Here is a 19,963-nt window from a genome sequence, read left to right on the forward strand (position 1 = left end):
CTTTCACAATGCAAGAGGTTGACTGGCCGAGCTAGTCAGGGTCCTGGTCTCCATTTGTCTGAGGTGGGAGCGTCATTGGACTGGCGTTCAATCTAAAGTCGGCGCAGGGCATTTTACCGCACCTGGGTCGATGTGTCTATCTCAGCCTGGTTTCACACTTATGAGGCTTTTGAGGCTGAGCAAAAGAGAGCCAAAGTTCGGCCGTGTGGGGAGTGTTCCACTCTGTTACCCCGACATGTGACTGCACCTGCCTTGACCTCTGACGGACGTCTTCTCGACCTGCGCTGTGACCTGGGACGGTCACTAGGCCCGAATGAATGGACCTTCATCCGGGCGGCGCCTCGGATGGGGAGTTGTGTACATAATTTTTCAGGGGCCCTTCTAGTCAAAATGGGGCCTCTTCAAAATGGGTCTCTTTTGGATGAGACTACAACTTTACCTCTCCTACCATGGCTTGTGGTGGGAACAGCCCCCCCCCCCCTTCGCATCAGCCTGCTCCTATTTGCAAAACTATGGCTACCACACCTCTCTAACTGGAAGAAAATGAAATTAGCCATTCTCAAGGTTGGGTGATTTCTGGGAGGCAAAGCAAGAACACTTTTCGGGTTACGAGGTAAAGTGGGAACACATCGCGATGACCAAGCTCAAGTACAAGTGACCAAGCCAGTGATATCTGTGCGCGGCCATTTTTTGCAATTAGCACGTCTATTTGCATTTGTTCTGTAAGCAGTCCCGTTGACGGCGTGTGATGTTTACAAGTGGAAACCTAGACGGTCAGGCCATCTGGTTTACACTGCCCCCGACTCATGCAGAGAGAAGAGCCTCTTATCTCGCGATCACCACACTCTCGCTCGCTCGGACGGTGCGAGATCTGGTAGCCCCTCGCTCGGGCGATGTTGGCGCCGGCAAAGTTGTCGAGGTGGACGTTCTTGGGCAACATCCGGTCCATTAGTCAGTCTTCGTACACCACGTCCGGCGCGTTTCACCGAGCGACCAGCACTGGCCGCATTGCTGCCATTGGCAGTTGGCCGCATTGCAGTGGTCCAATTAGAGGCTTTCACGGGAAGGTGTCCTGCACCCAATACACCTCAGGCGAAACGGGGCCGGCGGCACCTTTGGTTGGCTAAGGAGTAGGCTTGCTCGTTTTCGGGTTTTTGGGCGTGGGCAGGTGCCCAGGCGAAAACGATGCGTTTCTTATCCTGCTCCAAGGTAAATGAAGAATGCAGTATTACTTTAACGGTTTCCTGCTGCTGACTGGCTTGTTGTAAAGTCACCAGAGAGCTCAAAGAGTCAGAGAAAATGGCATACTTGGACTCGTCACACAGATGCAGAAAGCGTAGAGCCTCGCAGATGACGCACAACTCCGCGGTTAAATGCAACAAAACAAGACAAGGCTAAACATATGCGCTATCGCCTGACACCAGTCCACATCTTACACCCGCGTTAGTTTTTGAGCCATCGGTATGCATCCTAAACATATGAGCCATCGCCTGTCACCAGTGCACATTCTACACTCGCGTTAGTTTTTGAGCGATCGGTATGCATCCTAAGCTCATGCGCCGTCGCCTGACACCAGTGCACATCCTACACCCGTGTTAGTTTTTGAGCCATCGGTACGTATCCTAAGCAAATGCGCCATCGCCTGACACCAGACCACATCCTACACCCGCGTTACTTTTTGGGCCATCGGTATGTGTCTTACGGAACTCCCAATGCACCGTATCAGGACAGCATAAGACCTGCGCAGCACTCGTCCGCCGTTGCATGCTTCTTGGATGGTGCCCAGTCCATACCGATGGGAGGCACACTCGGATGCAGGAAGCTACCTTGGTGGAAAACCTGGCTTTGGCCCTAGGACAATACTGCTCACCGAGATCTACCATCGCTCAAGTAATTGGTTGACGAATGTGGTAAAGGGAAATTCTGTCTGCTGATTGGAATAAGTGAAGAGCCTGACAACACGTGGAGAACAAATGCTCGATGCATGTTTTGCCACATATCGTACAGACGGCAGTTCATGTATGTACAAATGAATTCTCTAGCCTTCGCCAGTGCGATATGCGCATGGCTACGGAAAGTTCCCGTCGGTATTCTTATTGCGTCATGGTGCACTCTTTCTAAACGTTTCTTCACCAAATGCGAGTCCGAGTTATACATCCGGCACGCAGGATCGTTCTTAGATCGGACAGATGCTTTGTAAAATAGAAAATATTTTGCGGTCAACCTCATAGAACATCCGAGTCCATGCTCTAAAAATATCTAGAATATCTTAATATCTTTCAAAGCACAGCCCCTATTTAAAGTGCAGCTCTAAAAGCTTCAGAGAGAATGCCAAAAGAACGAACCTGTTTCTCTGCATGCACTGAACAAACGGGTCCAGGGGCGGTTTGGATCGGGGCATCGATGGATTGCTGCACACAGTTTGACTACCACTGCTTTAACTAAATTTGAAACCTTCTGTTCTGGTTTGATTGGCTCGGCGAGCTGGCTCATGTTTGCATGCCAAATAGAACCATGTGATGCGTCACTACAATTGCGCTGTTATTTCTGTCGTGGAGAGGCAGCGTGAACACTGGGAATATTCACTTTGGTGCCAAGGCACACAGACTCTCAGCTCGAAGTATGCGCTGCGTTAAAGGTGACACACATGAACAGCAAAATGTAATGGACGTGCACGAATGCAGTTAGCATGGACGTGCGGAGTGGTTCAACCAGTCAGCGTTCTTCAAGTGCGGCCACGCGGACGGCCAGCTGACCTATCCCAGGCACCAAGTATCCTTATTTGCGCTCGTACGTCTGACCAAATAGGTGACGCCACTGGACGCGGCGAAATGGTCGGTTCTCTGAGCCGCGGATGCGCAGGAAGTCTGGGTGAGTTCTGGCCAGCTTGGACCCAGTCGCTCCGGGCAAGGGTCAGTTGATGCAGACCAGCCGTGGCCAGATTTTGCAGCGGTGTTTCCATTGCGACCCTTTTATCAAGCCGTCGTCTCGTAAGCTGTGATTCAGCGACTCAGCTGGGAACTGAGTGAAAAACTTCTGAAACATTTGACACGCCACGGGTGATCCGCATTGCAAAACCGGTTTCGCTCACGGCAGGTATGGGGTTAAACACCACGGGGCGTGCAACCAGACTTCACCTATTTGCGGTGTAAGTGGTCTTCCTGCGATGTAGAAGCGCGCAATCCCTCTCCCATACAGCGGCCGTTTTCTTGAAAGCAGCTGTTGCATTTCGGTGGCGACCCCAACATAGCACAGCGTCCTGCTATCTCCGTGGCCGGGGGCGTGGAGATAGGAGGCAGACGCGGAGGGGGGGGAGGGGCACATGACCGTGAGTCAGCTGGGCTGGGAGCGGAGGTGCGCGGTAGCAGGCGGGCTCGATTCCCCGGCACGGCCCGGCACGGTCGTCTGACTCAGCGCGCGGCTCGGGCAGTGACCGAGCGGCCGGCGGCAGTGTGCAGAGAAGCCGCGTCGACACGTGTCCACGGGCTGCGGTTGGCGCCGACGCCACCGCTCCTAGCGGTGACGCACCACGCCGGGGCAGAAACAGCACGAGGCGTTTTAAGAAGCAGAACAATAAGATTGCGTTGCAAAATGAACAGTCCGTGGGGATTAGAGCGGGTTGAACAAGCCTGCGCTCAATTAAGAGATGAATGAATGGGGGACTCCCGGGCCAGTGCAAAGCCGAAATGAGTGATTTTCCATTGCAAAATCGTTCGATGCTGTGGCAGGCTGATCACTTTGCTAGCACCACCGGAGCCACACTATATGTGATGACGCAGCAATTGCGGTTTCGTTCTACACTGAGAGGATGCTATGAGATATGCATGAGGGCAAAACTTGGTTGGAAATACCGCAGTGGAAAAAGCTTTGAAATTTATTCCACATTTTCAGGCGTGTTACACTTGGCTTTGATGTCTGTTTTTGTAAGTATTTTTTGGATCTAGAAACATGACCCTGCAAACATGTCTGCAATCAAAAAACGAAAAGGGTTAAAAGTTTGTAGAAAGGCTGCCTGACAACTGAACTTAACTCATCAAGACCGAGTTCAATGTCATCATCTTGGGTGGACGGGACTGGAGTACATCAGTAAAACCAGATTCGGGGACGCACAGTAACCCCAGTGGTTAATTTAGCTCCGTTAGATTTTATTGGAGTCAATCTTGAAATTCAATTACATGGCAAGTCGGACCAAGCGGCTCGGGTTTGATTATTGACAAGCTCAGTCCAAACAAACCAGAAATAAGTACCACAACGCATGCCGGGGTCTTACTCGTAACCACGCGCGAGTAAGAGTGGTTACGAAAGGTTGCTCCGACGTGCCTGACTGGTTTATGTGCAGAATAATGTTGTGGTATGTTGCATGTCTCACATGACAGTCGATGTCGCAGAGGATGCTATTTGAATACAAGATTGCAAATGGCGGCTGAATCACGCTGCTGGCTAAAGTGCGTTTCAACCTAGGTACTATGTTCATGGCTCCAGAGCTGCCTCACATGGTCTATCTATCTGCAATGATTGGGTCGGGTTAAGCAGGTCAGTATGTTATTGCTGGCAGTCGTCATGCATGATTTCATTACGTCGATCATCTTCGCGACTGATTTGAGTCAGGTCGATGACCGAATCCCCAAACATTGTGCAATCGGGATAGAAATTATATTCGCTTCGGTTTCAGGTCAGTAAGCTTACATGGCTTACATCGTTCAACGATTCGTACAATGCGTTATCATGCGGCTATACTGCCTGTGTCTTTCCTCCCGAAAAATAACATGTTGACTAACTATGGTTGCAATTTTAGCCTGACTTCAAGAGCTTTGAACTATAAAAGCCATATGGACAGTCTGATCTGGACTGCTTCTCATCGGCCACTTCCATCAAAAACCGCATTTAAATGTACAACAAAATATAAGAGCTATCCCTTTTCCTGAACGACTAAACTTATAAGCATTTTTTTACGCTGAGTCGCAGGGCGAATGGCTTTCTTTTTATCATAGCAACGTCGTGAAGAACTCTTTGCCACGTGGAGACAGTCACGGGTAGGCTCCACAGCGGGTCGATACTGACCGCGCAATATTGACCCGTTATGTAACATACGCGCAGACTCGCTTCTCGGCGGCGCTCGACCCCGAGTTTAATGGCGTTAATGGGCCGCCCCTCATGCCAGCGTTAATGGGCCGCCTCTCAGCCGCGCCGAGCGGTTCGCTGCCGGCGGCGCCCGGTGACCAGCGCGGCCCCCTGCCGTGGAGGGGGCGGGGCGGAGACCGTCTGACTGCCGCTCGCCAGTCCACCCTCACGTGTTGCGGGGAGCCGCGGCGGAGTCATGACTCACACCGGTGGAGTAAGCCGCGCAGCATCCGGTCGCCGCTGAGTCGTGCTTCCGGTTCCCGAGAGTGGGCCTGGCTGCGGCCACAGTACCGGTTCCCGGCTCGTTTGCTGGTAATGTGGCACAGGCACCGCGCGGCTGCCGTCGCTCGAGCCTGCTTGACGGGTCGTGGTTGTGACGTCAGCGATGCCCATTCACGGAAAAAGCCACTATTCTCGGGGTGCTTTCGTCGCAGTAGCGTGCAAGGTTCGGCATTATGCTGCGGCTTAATGCGATTTTTTCATTCGCGCTACGTGCACTGACTTTTGCCAACGTCAAAGACCACATTGTTCTGCTGAAGTGGATGTCATGACTCATAGGTCAATCGGAAGTTATGCTTTTGCGACATGCTTGCAAAGTTGCGATATCCCTCACGAACTCAAATGGCATCTTTTGCCAACCGTTTACGCTTTGGGCTGAAAGTTTTTTTTCTTATGATATGGGCCCGCAGGTCATTAGCCAATAGTGCTATCCGCATTATACCAGTACTTTGGATCGCAACATTAAGGCGTCCTAAGAAAAAAACAGTATATCTTCCGTCCCACAGCTGTCTGAGCTATATGCAGTTCTAACAGAAGTCTGCACTCGTGTTAGGTGAAAAACAATCAAAACATTATTTTTAGTGGCTCAAATCTCTAGAGAACATTGCCTCTTTTCCCACAAAAGTATCGTCATGTTGGTGTGAGGAAACATCACACTGAACTGACCATGCCGCGGCCGTATGTGTCTGTGTTAGGGGCGTGCGCATGTGTACCTTCCGGCTATCGTAATTTGGTCGTCATGCCATTGTTCGTCCTCGTTATAATGCGAGAACTTGTGGCTATTTGCATACCATAGTTAGAAATTGCTGTGGTCCATACCGCGCAATTCAGAAAACAGTTTTTAGTTGTAAGGCTAAGGTATCCGGAGACTATAGAACATGAGGTGGTAGATCAAACAGATCGTGAACTGAGCTGGCTCATTTTTGACATCGTAGGCTTTTTATGACCGGCGTTATCTGGAAAGAAATAGCCAAAATGACTACCATCTCCATATTTTTTAAGTGCCTCTGTTCCTTCTGACTGCAGGAGTTCCATAACGTTTTACGTTTAGACTCACTATTTTCATGGTGTCAAAAATATGCTTATGTGGCTCATAGTTCTAAATTTATTTAATGTCAAGAGCGCTATTTACCGTAGAGTTACATTTATACACTGCCACCGCCAATATTTCTAAGATACTTTTCTGAAACATCCCAACCGATATGTTTGAACTTTCTACGACAGTCGTACCCTTACCTGCAACGTCTTGAACGATCTGCATACCAGGCCACTATCTGGGTGCTCATAGATTATCCAGTCCGAGAAGGCTTCTCTGCACAAAATGTATTCAGCGTGGGAGAGCCCAATGCCACAGTCCCAGGCAGCACACACGGAGGATAGCCATGCAAGTTCAAAGGGCGGCTCTGAGCCTGGTTCTAAGCTGGTCCCCACTCATTTCGAAGTGATGACCGGGAGCAAGTCCAATGGAGAGAGGCGTCCACTCTCCGGCAGCACGGGCTCCCTGCCGCCCACGTGACAGCGCCGGCACTTGGGTTTGACCCGGATAAGAGCGCTATCGGCCAGTGGTGGCCACTAGCAGGGCTATGTGATGAAAGAGAGTGGATGGAGGTGGGACAATATTGCACTGGACCTAGAAGGCCTCTGACGAGACTTAACCAGCACAGGGCCCCGCCAGGGTCCACTTAAGCCCACCCAGGGCTGGTGCGTGAGGCTTGCCCCGGAGACACGGGGCACTGTGGGATGCAGGATGAAGCGAGGGCGAGAAAAGACAGGCGGATCACGCACCGAAGCAATCATCTCAACCGCTTTGATCTCACATCCGCTGCTTGATCATCCGAGGCCGCTAGTTTGGACCCAGCAGGTCGCCAGCCGCCCTGGTGATGCCCCTAGTCAGAACGTCCCAACACAGGCATTTGCGTCTGGTGCCACCTCGAGCACCGGCCGGCACCGCGCGGGATCTCGACGCGGCGCGCCGCCACCCGCACGTTCCGAGAAGAGGTGGCGGCGGCGGCGGCGCGCGTCCGCCGCGTGACTCACGCTCCTCCAGTACTAGGTGGCGCGCGCCCGGTCGCAGGCCAGTCGTGGACGTGCGCTCGGGCCGGGAGGAACGCACGGCAGCGATGGCGGCTCTTGCGCTCCTGGTGATCGGTGCGGTGGTGGGGGTGCAGGTTGGCGGCGCGTCGCCACTGGTTGGCGCGTCCTCCGCGTCTATAGCTGAGGCGGCGGTAAGTAGTCGTTGGTCTCAGGTGTCGGACGGAGCCCGTGTAATGCTTTTGGCTGCTGGAGAATGCGTCGGAAAATATGAATTGTTTTCTTCTCCGCCTTCCTCCTGTATCTTTCTAGGTGCTAGCATGTGACGCGGGGCCGAAATTTTGTCAAAATAAATTGCATGTAAACGGTGCACGAAACATGATAGTTCCCGTGCTGCTGCAATACTAGTGCTTCAAAATTGAACAGCTTTTTGGAGGTGGTGCTGAAGTCTGTTTCTCGTAGTGGGCCTAATGGGCTCGCATTAGCAAACTCCTTGATGCGTCTGTATCGACTTTATCGCCGCACGGAATCGGCAGGTGTGTGTCCAGGCCCGCGCGGGTCGATCACGTCGTCCTGCTGCGATGATGACACAGGCAGCAGACATTGGGTACCCAACGTTGGGGTGTGTCAGCCTTGCGTGGAGCAGACACCATGTCGCCATGTAGGCGTCTCCCCGATATTCATGGTGCCCATTGCCTTATTTGCAAATACGTAGCAGCCGGTGGTAGTTTAGGATCACGCGGATCTACGAAATTCAGGGCAACATCCGTGAGGGTGTCAGGGCGACTTGTCTGGCTCCTGATCTCCTGACACCACCGTCTGGTCTGGTCTGTCTGGGTTGGGGCCCATTCGGCCACGATACACCAAATCAGACCTTCAGGATTCAAGCGGCCTGTGGGAGGCGGGGCAGCACTGCGGCTACCGTAGGCTGTGGTTGCAGCCGAGTCTCAGCCGTGACAAACACTCGCGGCTGACGGCTCCGGCAGGCTCCCAGCCGGACGACACGGTGCGAGGACGCAGGGTTAACTGCCGCAGGAGGGCGCAGGATTAACCTGCCGCGGGAGGAAAACGTGCGGTCACGATTCTCGCGTAGCGTCGGAATCTGTAACCTTCACGGTATCCATGCAAGCCAACGCGACCGACACAAACACGTTAAAACCGGGCCTGCCGTCCCCCCGGCCGGGGTGTTGGTACACTGGCGCGGGCCTGCCGTCCCCTCGGCCGGGGTGCTGGTACCCTGGCGCGGGCCTGCCGTCCCCCCGGCCGGGGTGTTGATACCCTGGCGTGGGCCTGCCGTCCCCCCCGGCCGGGGTGTTGATACCCTGGCGCGGGCCTGCCGTCCCCCCCGGCCGGGGTGTTGATACCCTGGCGCGGGCCTGCCGTCCCCCCGGCCGGGGTGTTGATACCCTGGCGCGGGCCTGCCGTCCCCCCGGCCGGGGTGTTGATACCCTGGCGCGGGCCTGCCGTCCCCCCGGCCGGGGTGTTGATACCCTGGCGTGGGCTTGCCGTCCCCCCGGCCGGGGTGTTGGTACCCTGGCGCGGGCCTGCCGTCCCCCCGGCCGGGGTGTTGATACCCTGGCGTGGGCTTGCCGTCCCCCCGGCCGGGGTGTTGATACCCTGGCGCGGGCTTGCCGTCCCCCCGGCCGGGGTGTTGATACCCTGGCGCGGGCCTGCCTTCCCCTCGGCCGGGGTGTTGGTACCCTGGCGCGGGCTTGCCGTCCCCTCGGCCGGGGTGCTGGTACACTGACGCGGGCTCGCCGCGGGCTGCGGCTGACGCTCCCCGCTGTGCCTGCAGACGTATCTGGCGCGCTACGGCTACTCGTCTTCCAGCCCGAGCGAGGACCGGTCTGGTGCGCTCGTCACGCTCGCCAGCAACATCGCTGAGTTCCAGCAGTTCGCCGGACTTGAAGTGACAGGTTCGTGTGCTTGGCAGAGGTGTGTTCCGTCTTCCCACCCACTCCAGTCGCGTAGGGCTTATGCCAGCCTTGGCGGTGTTGACGTGGGCTGCTAAAATTTGATTTTGAATAGCCATCAAAACAAAAGTTTGCTTGTATGCAGCCAACGCTGCGTCAATTGCATTCCCTGCTCCCTAAATAAGCGGATGGTTAGATGGGATGCTAAACAGTGACGTCCCGTAGTGTCACCACCATGTAGAAGTGACGTGTGCGGCGATATATATATATATATATATATATATATATATATGCGTTCAAGCCATGAGGAGAATACAACGGGAGAGTGACGTGTTACTCGAGGAGAGGGGGGTAGTCTAAGGCATGTTCCTTTCACCTTTCAGCGACAGACGGCACAAATTTGGTTGTGCAGCAAACGGCTCCACAGCGGTGTTTAAGTGATGGCTAATGGTTGCAATAGCTGTACAGAGCAGCTGGTTCATTCATGGCCATTCTCACAGATAGGATGAGATACAAGTTGTGCGCTAGCTAACAATGATGTAAGTTGTAACTGTGAGCATGAGCCGGAGATTTGTGGGTGGTCTACAAAAGCCTGTGACTTTCGTAGCTGTATTCGTTGTTTCTTGTTCCCAGCTTAGATCCGGCAATTCCTGTTGACATTAACACCATTGGAGTCCGGATTACTTTACCCGGGGTATTCCCATGCCGTTCTAGCTCTAACGCCACGCCGCCCACCGTCCAACGATACACCGCGGCATGCATAACTGGGTCACCCGCCTCCCAAGGTTGTGGCAACACTGAACTCCGATAAGGATCTTGCGCCTGCACCGCCCGGCTATGCCTGAAATTTGCGGCAATTCCACCGCCGCGCTGGCACATCCGCCGCGCGTATTCAAATACCGCTGCGGTGACTGACGGATGTGCCGAAAGAGCCGGTTACGCGTGCACATCCCGGCGGCGGACATGGAGCGGAACGGCGCGGAGCGGCGCCCTCTGAGCCGACCCGCCCCGGTGCCGAAGCGGTGCCCGCTGAGCCGGCCCACCCCGGTGCCGGAGCGGCGCCCGCTGAGCCGGCCCGCCCCGGTGCCGGAGCGGCGCCCTCTGAGCCTGCCCGCCCCGATGCCGGAGCGGCGCCCTCTGAGCCCACCCGCCCCGGTGCCGGAGCGGCGCCCTCTGAGCCGACCCGCCCCGGTGCCGGGGCGCCAGCGGAGAAGCTCAGCGAGTTCGGCGCTCACTGCGCTCGTCTGCACGGCGGCAGCTGCACCGTCACGGATGGGGCCGACGCGTTTGCGTAACACCAAGGGACAGCCCGGATTGGTCGAGCTGTGGACGATCCTCCGGCCGAGCAGGGCCGATTCAGGCCGGACCGGGCGTGCCTGTGTAACCCGCCGTCCCTGCCGCAGGTGAACTGAACGACGTCACGCTGGCCAAGATGCGCCAGCCCCGCTGCGGAGTCAAGGACAAACTGGGGCCGAGCTACCGCGCGCGTCGCCGGAAGCGTTACGCCCTGCAAGGTACGTCGCCCACCGGGCGTGCACGCTACTGGGCGGAAGCCGCCGCTAACTGGGGGGAGGGGGGGGGGGGGGGGGCGCTACCGGTCGCCGCAAACACAGTAAAATGCGTGTCATGTTAGGGGTACCGAAAAAGCGCCAGTAGCCACAGTGCTGAGGCTGATAAAAAAATGCGTGTGTGCCACTGGGGCCTCAGCGCCACGGTTCAGTGGCCTCCTTGTCGTCGGGCTCGGCTGGGATTCCGTCCCGCGCTCAAGAGCGGCGAGCTTCGCCACTGTGCTGCTCTGGACTGCGGCGTCACACCCTAGGCGACCCGCCGCTGGGGCGGCAGCAGAGAGGGAACGCTGGGGGGGGGGGGGGGGGGGAGGCGTAACCGGTCTCATTTCCGCCGGTCGTGCCAGAGTCAGCCGTTTGGCTGGGCTGTGACGTAAGCAGGTGAGGCGGGTCGGCCCCAGCGCCAGGTCGATATGGTGCGTTGCTTGCGGGGCTGCGGGCGGCTGTAAGCTGCCTGGGACACGAGCTGCGTTGCCCCGTCTCTAGTTCGCGTGTGTTGTCATCAGATGGGTGACGTCACCCCGGGCCGATCGGTGACGATCAATGACTAGTCAACACGATAGCCGTGCTAAATGACTTGAGGTCATTGTGGTTTTATGGCACGTTTTAAGGCATGTTTAAAGCTTCCTCTCACTTGCAACGTAGCTTGGCTCAGCGCACCTTTACCATGCGTTTGGTGTCATCCGATATGTGCCCACCGGTATTATTATCACCGGGCAATTCGTCATGTAACCACGGGCATGGGTAGATGCAAAGTGCAGACCGAAGCGCGGCTCGACACCGCCACCCCGTACCAGCGCGGCCAGTAACCGGTCCGTCCAGCACCGAGTTTGAACAGCCCAATGCGCTGTGGACCGCGTCACCGTCTTGTCAAACGCCATTGTGACGTCATTGAATCGACAAGCGCTCGGCGCGTGCACAGGGGTATTGTGCGCAAGTGCTACCGAGAGGTTTGCTTTGTTGTTGGGTCTGTCCGGTGATGTTCTGCCGTCGCCGCGTTCAATATTCCGCTCGATATGCCCTGGTATGCAGGGGCGTTCGCAGCGGTGGGTTTCCGGGGTGCGCTGAGTCGGCCTCGAAGGGGGGGGGGGGGCAGCGGATGCGACACGGACCCGCACATCATCCGGCTGAGGAGATCAACGTTAGCACTTCAACGAAATAACGGCCGCCGGCGAAGCCGCAGCAGTCTGGAGCTGTAGTCGCAACAGAGCCCGAGCCGGGATGTGCCTCGCAGAGTGGAAATCGCTCATTGCGCTCTCCCGACCTGGGCTTCCCGCCGGCGCCGGTGTATTCTCCACGGACTATACGTAGCAGTGTCTAAAAAACACCTGCATTTCAGGAAGTCGCTGGCGTGTTAAGAATCTCAGCTACAAAATCACGAGCTGGCCAAGCAAGCTGCAGGACGAGGATGGAGTTAGAAAAGCAATCAGGGATTCCTTTCAGGCCTGGGAAGATGTCTCTGCTCTGAAGTTCAAAGAGGTCGCTGCCACTGAGAAGGCAAACATTGAAATCAGGTAAGTCACCTTTTTAACCAGCAAATAAACTAACACGTTTTCACAGCATCGTTTTTATGCTCATACCTATCATTTCCTCACTTCGCTTCCTTCACTGTTTTCCTTCCTTGTTTTATTGATCGCAGCAGCCATTTCCTTCCTTGTTTTATTGATCGCAGCAGCCATTAACTGATCGTTCGTAAATGAATCACTCCCAACCACAAGCAACCAAGGGAATGCCAAAAACATCTAGGAGCCGGCCATATCGTCCCTCGATCTGCTGCGTGGCAATCTCCTGACCTGGCTTCCTGACCTGCCATCCTGACCCGACCTGACCTGACCTGACCCACCCCGGCCGCCAGGTTCGCTGCGGCTGACCACAGCGACGGCGATCCGTTCGACGGGCCGGGCGGCACGCTGGCACACGCCTTCTTCCCCATCTACGGAGGCGACGCGCACTTCGACGACGACGAGCAGTGGACAATCAACCCACGCAGCCGGCGGGGCATCGACCTCTTCATGACGGCCGCGCACGAGTTCGGCCACAGCCTGGGCCTCTCGCACTCGTCCGACAATCAGGCGCTGATGGCACCCTTTTACAAACCACCCAGCCTCTCCCGCGACGTGATCAAGGAGGACGACATATTGGCTATTCAGGTGAGGCTCGGCGACGCCGTGCGCGCGACGGCTGGCGGCGGTGAGATGACACTGGCGCGTGCGGGCCGGGACCAGCTGCTGCTGGACGGCCCCAACCGGCGCCCGTGACCGCCGGCGCGGACCAGAGCAGCAGGTATTGCTGTTGGGTTCGGTAGGATGATAGCATGAAACATGCGGCGGGGAAGCGACGGCGGATGGGTGTTCCACGCTGGCCAGGGCCCGGCTTGCGGTTTTTGGTGACTGTGGGCTTGGCAGCGCGAGACCATGTGTTTGGGAGCTCGGGGACTCGGGCGCCCGTCGTAGATTTGACGTCTCCAATCCGTTGTCTCGAATCCAGTGTCTCGAATTTGGTATCTCGAATTCGGTGTCCCGAATTAGGTGTCTGGAATCGGTGTCTCGAATCCGATGTCCCGAATTTGGTGTCTCGAATTCGGTGTCCCGACTTTGGTGTCTCGAATTCTGTGTCCCGAATTTGGTGTCTCGAATTCGGTGTCTCGAATCCGGTGTCCGAATTCAGTTTCTCGAATCCAGTGTCTCGAATTCGGTGTATCGAATCCGGTGTCCCGAATGCGGTGTTTCGAATCCAGTGTCCCGAATTTGGGGTCTCGAATCCGGTGTCTCGAAGATCGACATCTCGAGCCCCGGAGTATCGGGATTAGTGCCTCGGATTGGCATGTCAGGATTCGGAGTCTTGCGGCTAGTTGTGTTGGGGCTAGGCGTCTCGATGTTCGGTCATTCGGATTGGTGTCCCGGATTTGATGCACTGGAGATCGGCATGCGATGTTACGTCTCGAGGTTTGGCGTGTCGTGGTTCTGTGTCTCCCGGATCTGTGTCTCAGGTTCCTTGGTCAGATTCCGTGTCTCTCGGATTGGTGTCTCAGGTTCCTTGTCCCTCGGATCGGTGTCTCAGGTTCCGTGTCTCTCGGATTGGTGTCTCAGGTTCCATGTCTCTCGGGCTGGGGTCTCATGTGTTATGTCTCTCGGATTGGGATCTCAGGTTTTGTATCTCTAGGCTCGATGATGGGGAGCTCGCTGCCCTGGACCTTTGCAGACGCTGACGGAAAGTTTGCACTGCCGACAGGAGCTGTACGGAAAACCAGCCAGCATCAAGCCGAAGGTGCCCGCTACGACAGGTGGAGGGGGAACCTCAAGGGACGAAGACAGCATGACAAAGACTGAAGACGACAGCATTCTCTGCACAGACAGCTCTGTCGATGCCATTTTTACCGTCCCGTCCAACAACCGCACCTACGTCTTCAAAGGAGAAAATTACTGGCGATTGACCGATAAGGGTGTGGAGAAGGACTACCCAAGAAAGATTGCGGAGGCATGGGACGGTGCTCCGAACAATGTTGACGCTGTTCTGACGTTGTCTGGCACTGCAAGGATCTACTTTTTCAAGGTGAGCTCATAGTCGGCCCACACTGTTCTACTTGTTGAATATGTGATTTTTAACTATAGATGAATGGAAGTGTAATCCAGCGGCGCAAGATCGTGCGTGTTTTTAGCCTGCCAGGAAAGAAAATCATGGTGTCCTTTGGCTATTGTTGAGTTGACCTCTATCAAAAGTAACCATGATTTCATACATATCTGATTTCCATGAATTTGTCAATTGGTGCAACAGTGCAATGTGGCTAACCGAGGTATATTTCTGCGCAGGGCTCCGAGTACTGGCGTATGACAGGATTTAAAATGGACGCTGGATATCCCAAGAAGATCTCGGCAGGCTTTAGAGGAATCGAGGACAACGTGGCTGCCGTCTTCCAATGGATACCCAACGGAAAAGTATACTTCTTCAAGGGCAACCGATACTGGAGGTACGATCCCAAGAGTGAGCCCGAGGTGGCCTCCGACTACCCACGACCCATCAACACGTGGGACGGCATACCGAACAACATCGACAGTGTCATGACGTACAAAAACAAGAGGACCTACTTCTTCAAAGGAAATGAATACTACCGATTCGACGACATCGACTTCATGGTAAGTGGTCAGCAGGTGCGACAAGCATTGTTTGCCAACTTGATGTCAACGTTGCAATGCCGTGCAACTTCTCGTAAAGCGCTCATCAGGCGCTCATCGCAAAAGCGGCTAAGAATCGCCGTGATTGCCCCTCTCCACCGGCCGCGCCGCCCTTTCCGGGTGGCGACTGCCTCGCGCCCCGCCCGGCTGCCTGCCGGGGCCGGCACGTGGGCGACGCCGCACTGACCGGCCTGTCCCGCCCGGCAGGTGGACGATAGCTCCATCCCGTACCCGCGCTCCGTGGCCGCCTACTGGTTCGGCTGCAGCAACCAGCCCTCCAACCTGGTCACGCCGTCCAGCGTCCGCGGCGACATGGCCTCCGGCGAGGCCGACGGCGACGCCGGTGAGTGGCCGTTGCTTGCGTGGTCTGCGGTGGCTGCGTCACACGTGTGATCGTGTGACGGTCACCTCAGCTGACGGTGACCCGCGCTGTAGTCTCACCCACGCCGCGGCGGGCATCAACGCAGCGTCGACGCGACGTTGTTTCAGAGCAGGCTGCTGCCGATCAACATAATGATGGGTGTGGGTCGCAGGATCTAGGTGGTGTATTTCTGCTCAAAAACGTGCTTTTGGATGAGTTTTAGACGATCTTCAAGCCAGTGCTGTTATGAGTAGCGATGTGAGCTACGCATTTTGCCCAGGCTGGTCCTGCCTGGGATCCCTGTTTGGCCATTATAAATGTTTTTATTACGAGCAACTTCGGCTTACGTTCGTAGTCCTGCGGTGGGCAGCTCCTTAATAAGTTAAAAATGAATTGTCTAATATGACTGGTCAAAAGCCACATTCAGCAGCATTCAGTCACAATTCCTGATATACTTTGACTAGGATTTTCCAGTGTCGTTTTCTTCGTGGCTCCAGCTTGCTTAGTTTTTGATATTTTACAGCGGGGGGGGGGGGGGGGGATGCGAGGCCTCTCGTTAGCTGAACGTGAAAATCTCCGATAGAGCGCGGATGAAGGCATGCTGATAGTGCGTGAGCAGCCCCGCGTCCCCTGGGCTGTCCACTGCTGACCGCGTGCACAGACGGTCACGTGAGGTCATTACAGGCGGCGAGCCGCCCACTTCGTCCACGGTTCGTGGTGGCATTCCTGCAGTCCTTCCACGAACGGCACTCACGAATCGATAAGCCGCCGCCGGTGTTGACCTCGCGCGCGACCCCGCACGGTGCCCAAAAGGTCGGCCGTAAGGTCGTTTATACGCGGCCCATGTTAGGGCGGCTGACAAGGAAACACTGGCAACCCCGCTGTCAATGAAAGGCGAACAGACGCATTCAATTCGAGCACTCTGGCCGGACGTGATTGCAGCGTCCCTGTCTGTGCGCGGGCGACTGCGTGCCGCCACAGCGCGGCGGCTAAACTGGTTACGCAATGGGTCAGGATCAATGTTTCGTTTCTTTTCGCGGTAGGCGCGGCACTGGCGTAAACAGGCCATTTTTGCCGCATCGAAAGATATCAGGACTGCCCAACGTGTTCCTGGAAATGACCCAGGCCGCGCCGGTTAAGTACCTGCTGTCGCTGGCACTGCTGAATAATTCCAGGTGACGCCATTTTTCCACGGAATCAGTTCACGACAAAAACAAGTCATTGTTGATGGCGTGCGGTGAAGGGCGATCGTTGATTCAGCAACTGGCATTGGCATGGTCTTCTGCCAACTATATGAGGGTGGTCCACGAAGCGTACGACGAGTGCGTGAACAAGTACATTCCAAAGCAGCTCCAGATAGATTTGAGAGATCATCTGAGGAGCATGTTCTCCGTTAGTTCTCTGGGAGCGCCCATTCCTCCGCTACAATTCCGGCTGCCGTCACCAGGCAGCGCCGACCCTCCAGGGCGGGCCCGTGGCGAGACAGGGTCCCAGTGAGAGCCGTGGTTTCAAACCGCAGTGTGCCGTTGCCTGTGTGCGCGTGTTTGCGTTACTGTATCGAGCGCTGAATCAGCGCCGGCCGCCGGTCCAGCGGTAACACCCAACCGCGATGGTGTTCCTTATCCCCGAGACGTACCAATGCCGACGCTGGGCTTGTCATCGGCTCTTGGTGGTGGCCAGGTTTCCAAAATCGGGCGTCGAGTTATGTAATTGCTCGAAAATCAAGTCGTGAGCCAGAATGACTTGCTTCTACCGTATCTTGTTGAGGTAGGGTTGGGGGATTCCATTTCGATTTGCCGGTGCAGCTCAGCGGTTGATTTATAGCGGCCTTACTTGTCAGCGGGCGGTCAGCGGACGTGGGGTGTCACCAGTCGGTGCCCTTGCCATTGGCGACGGCCCCGCGGCCACGCTCGCCGCGAGCAGTGAACCGCGCTGCTCGGTGCACGGCGATCGAAGCTTCGCCATGGAGACGTCCCAAACACCACACAACATCGCAACCGGCCGCCACCTGTGGCGGCGACCCCGCCCGCCCCGACCTGATGATAAGCCGCGGCGCGCCTGCACAGACCTCCTAGCTGAGCCCAAAGCAAGCGTAGAGTAGCCACACCAAACTCTGGGTAGCGACTAGATCTCCGTCGGCCGCCGTGACGTTTGTTACCGCCCCGGTTCTGCCGCGGGTGGGGCAGTAAACGCGGTGCCCTGATTTGCAGCTAAGTCCGCACAACGAGCCCTCTGTCGGCTGCTGCGAGAAAAAAACACACACGGTTACCGCGCGGCGGCAAGGTGCTGCCATTCAGGTCACAAATGTTTACCGGCTGGGTCAACACGGCATGAACAGCAGGCCGCACTCTGAGGCTGCCCTGACCCTGACCGGCGGAGGTCCCGGGGGGCCCGGCTCGTGACCGGCGGCGACCCGCACTGAGCCTGGCTGACCTTGCCGACCCGCTCCGAGCGGTCCAGACGCCACTGGTCATTGTTGCGCCGCTGCCGTGGCGGCGGCGTCCGGGCCGGCGCCGGCGCCGGCCGCGTCAGCGTTGCGCCGATTGTGTCGCGAGGGTCACCAGCACCAGCCGCCGGCGCTGTTGTGGCGGACGCCCCGAGAGCTAGCTCAGCTGCACCACGGTCCGGCCGAGGCGGAGCCAGAGAGAGGGGAAGAGAGAGAGAGAGAGAGAGAGAGTGAGAGAGAGAGCGAGAGAGAGAGAGAGAGAGAGAGAGAGAGAGAGAGAGAGAGAGAGAGAGAGAGAGAGAGAGAGAGAGAGAGAGAGAGAGAGAGAGAGAGAGAGGGAGGGAGGGAGGGAGGAAGAGAGAGCGCGCTGACAGGCAACGCCGTGTTAATTGTGCCGCGTTAGCATCATCACATCATTGTCGGATTCCGAGGCCTGTCTGAGTCAAAATGTGTGACGCGTGCGAAACAACCTAGCAAGATCAAAAACGATACAGCAACCATCGAAGGTCTGGAGGACCTGGGCGGAGAATCTAAAGCATACCAGCGTATATGCGCGCTAGTCCTTTGCTATCCGAAGTCAGTCATCCGCGGACACTAAAATAGGTACTCGATGCTTTGTCAATTCAGATAGGTGCATTGCTCGCTTACAACATACATGCGTATAAGTTATATTTGCCAATAATGATGCAGCTCAATGCGTGTTTTTGATTTTCAAGCAGCACTGCATGTGCATGAGTCTTATTGAACCGTTTTCATTTTTGGATTAATGTTTTTGCAAGAGGCAGTTTATGTTTGTTTGATTTACCATCGCCTAGTTAGTACCTTTGTGTTGTTTTATTTTAGGTAAAGAAGCCTAAAGGCTGACTCGTGTGCTTCCGCACACTTACAGGTACGATTTTATGTTTAAGCCGCACGTGCACCTGAACATACGTTTGCACGGGAGAGAGCTTAACCCACGTATTATAGAAGAACCAGTGAATGCGGCGCCGATTTCCACGCACGGGCACGGGCCCCGGCCTCGAGGGCTACGAAGGTTCTGTGCTGTCATCAAACTTTACTATTAACAGCATGACCTCTGCACAGCGGGCTGGGAAGGCTCGTGCCCAGACTTTCAGGAATGTAGCATTGCACCTGGGGCACTGCATGGACGTGAACGAGTACCCTACCATTAATAACGAAAATGATGCAACCAACCCATTTTGAGCCGTGCTTCCGAGGTAGAAAAGTATTCCTTGCATTCGTTGCACGCTTAACACTCGCGCACGTTTTTACATGTACCTGTGCACTTACCATTGTTTGACGGGAGGTGGTTAATCTCGTTTGCGTTGATTGTCTCAGCAATGCACTAGCTTTTCTCTTTTCTTCGGCTTCTGTTTAATCGTATTGCAATTTTGGTGCCGCCTTACGAGCGTTGTCGAAAACCATCTTCAAAATCGTGTCGAACCGACTGGGAGCGTCCAGTGAGGGCCGGACATGGCCTTGCGAGGCGGGCAATATTTTTGCCCCGGTCCGTGCCCGCCGACTGTGGGGATGTGGCCCCAGAACGCGTGGGGTGCGCTGGGGAGGCGACCGTGCCCGTGCCCGCTGACCGCGGGGTCCCCTGGGGAGGCGGCCGTGCCCGCGCGCGCTGACCGTGGTCCGTCCTCTCGGCAGTGATCGGCTTCGGGGACGGCGATGCCCAGCCGCGCCGGGCAGGGGGCGGCGCGGCCAGCCGGCTGCCGAGCCTGCTGCTGCTGCTGCCGAGCCTGCTGCTGCCGCTGCTGCCCGTCGTCGCGGCCGGCCGCCGCTCGTGATGCGCCGCCGCCGGTCGGCCACACTAGTCAACGCTCCGGCGCCGAGCTCAGGGGATGGCCCGAAGCTAGATTCGCCAAACAACTGCACGTCGATGGACGGGGTGAAGTGGGTGCGGCTCTGTAGACTGGCCGAGGCCCGGCACCGGAGCTGGGAGGCACACCGGCGCGGCGCCGCCCGGGTGCGGGTCGAGCTCGGCGGCGAGCGGCACCGCTCCCGACCCAACCTCCCGGCCGGAGCCCGCCGGCTGACCACGGTGCGAGGACACGTCAAAGCGTCAAGCG

General features: G+C 56.3%; 1 protein-coding gene across 1 annotated transcript; it reads left to right on the plus strand.

Moving 5' to 3' along the window:
* The first annotated feature begins 7,493 nt into the window (after positions 1-7,493).
* LOC119109535 (matrix metalloproteinase-16) lies at positions 7,494-19,497 on the plus strand. The gene is made up of 9 exons (XM_037233187.1): positions 7,494-7,625; positions 9,227-9,347; positions 10,748-10,858; positions 12,249-12,423; positions 12,765-13,059; positions 14,141-14,461; positions 14,719-15,042; positions 15,289-15,424; positions 18,732-19,497. Exons 1-9 carry the CDS (start codon positions 7,521-7,523, stop codon positions 18,743-18,745), a joined length of 1,602 nt encoding a protein of 533 aa, XP_037089082.1. The 5' UTR covers positions 7,494-7,520; the 3' UTR covers positions 18,746-19,497.
* Positions 19,498-19,963: the final 466 nt, after the last annotated feature.

This window comes from Pollicipes pollicipes, unplaced genomic scaffold (assembly GCF_011947565.3).
Source record: "Pollicipes pollicipes isolate AB1234 unplaced genomic scaffold, Ppol_2.1 Scaffold_7231;HRSCAF=8579_pilon_pilon_pilon, whole genome shotgun sequence".
In the NCBI taxonomy this organism is placed as follows: Eukaryota; Metazoa; Arthropoda; class Thecostraca; order Pollicipedomorpha; family Pollicipedidae; genus Pollicipes; species Pollicipes pollicipes.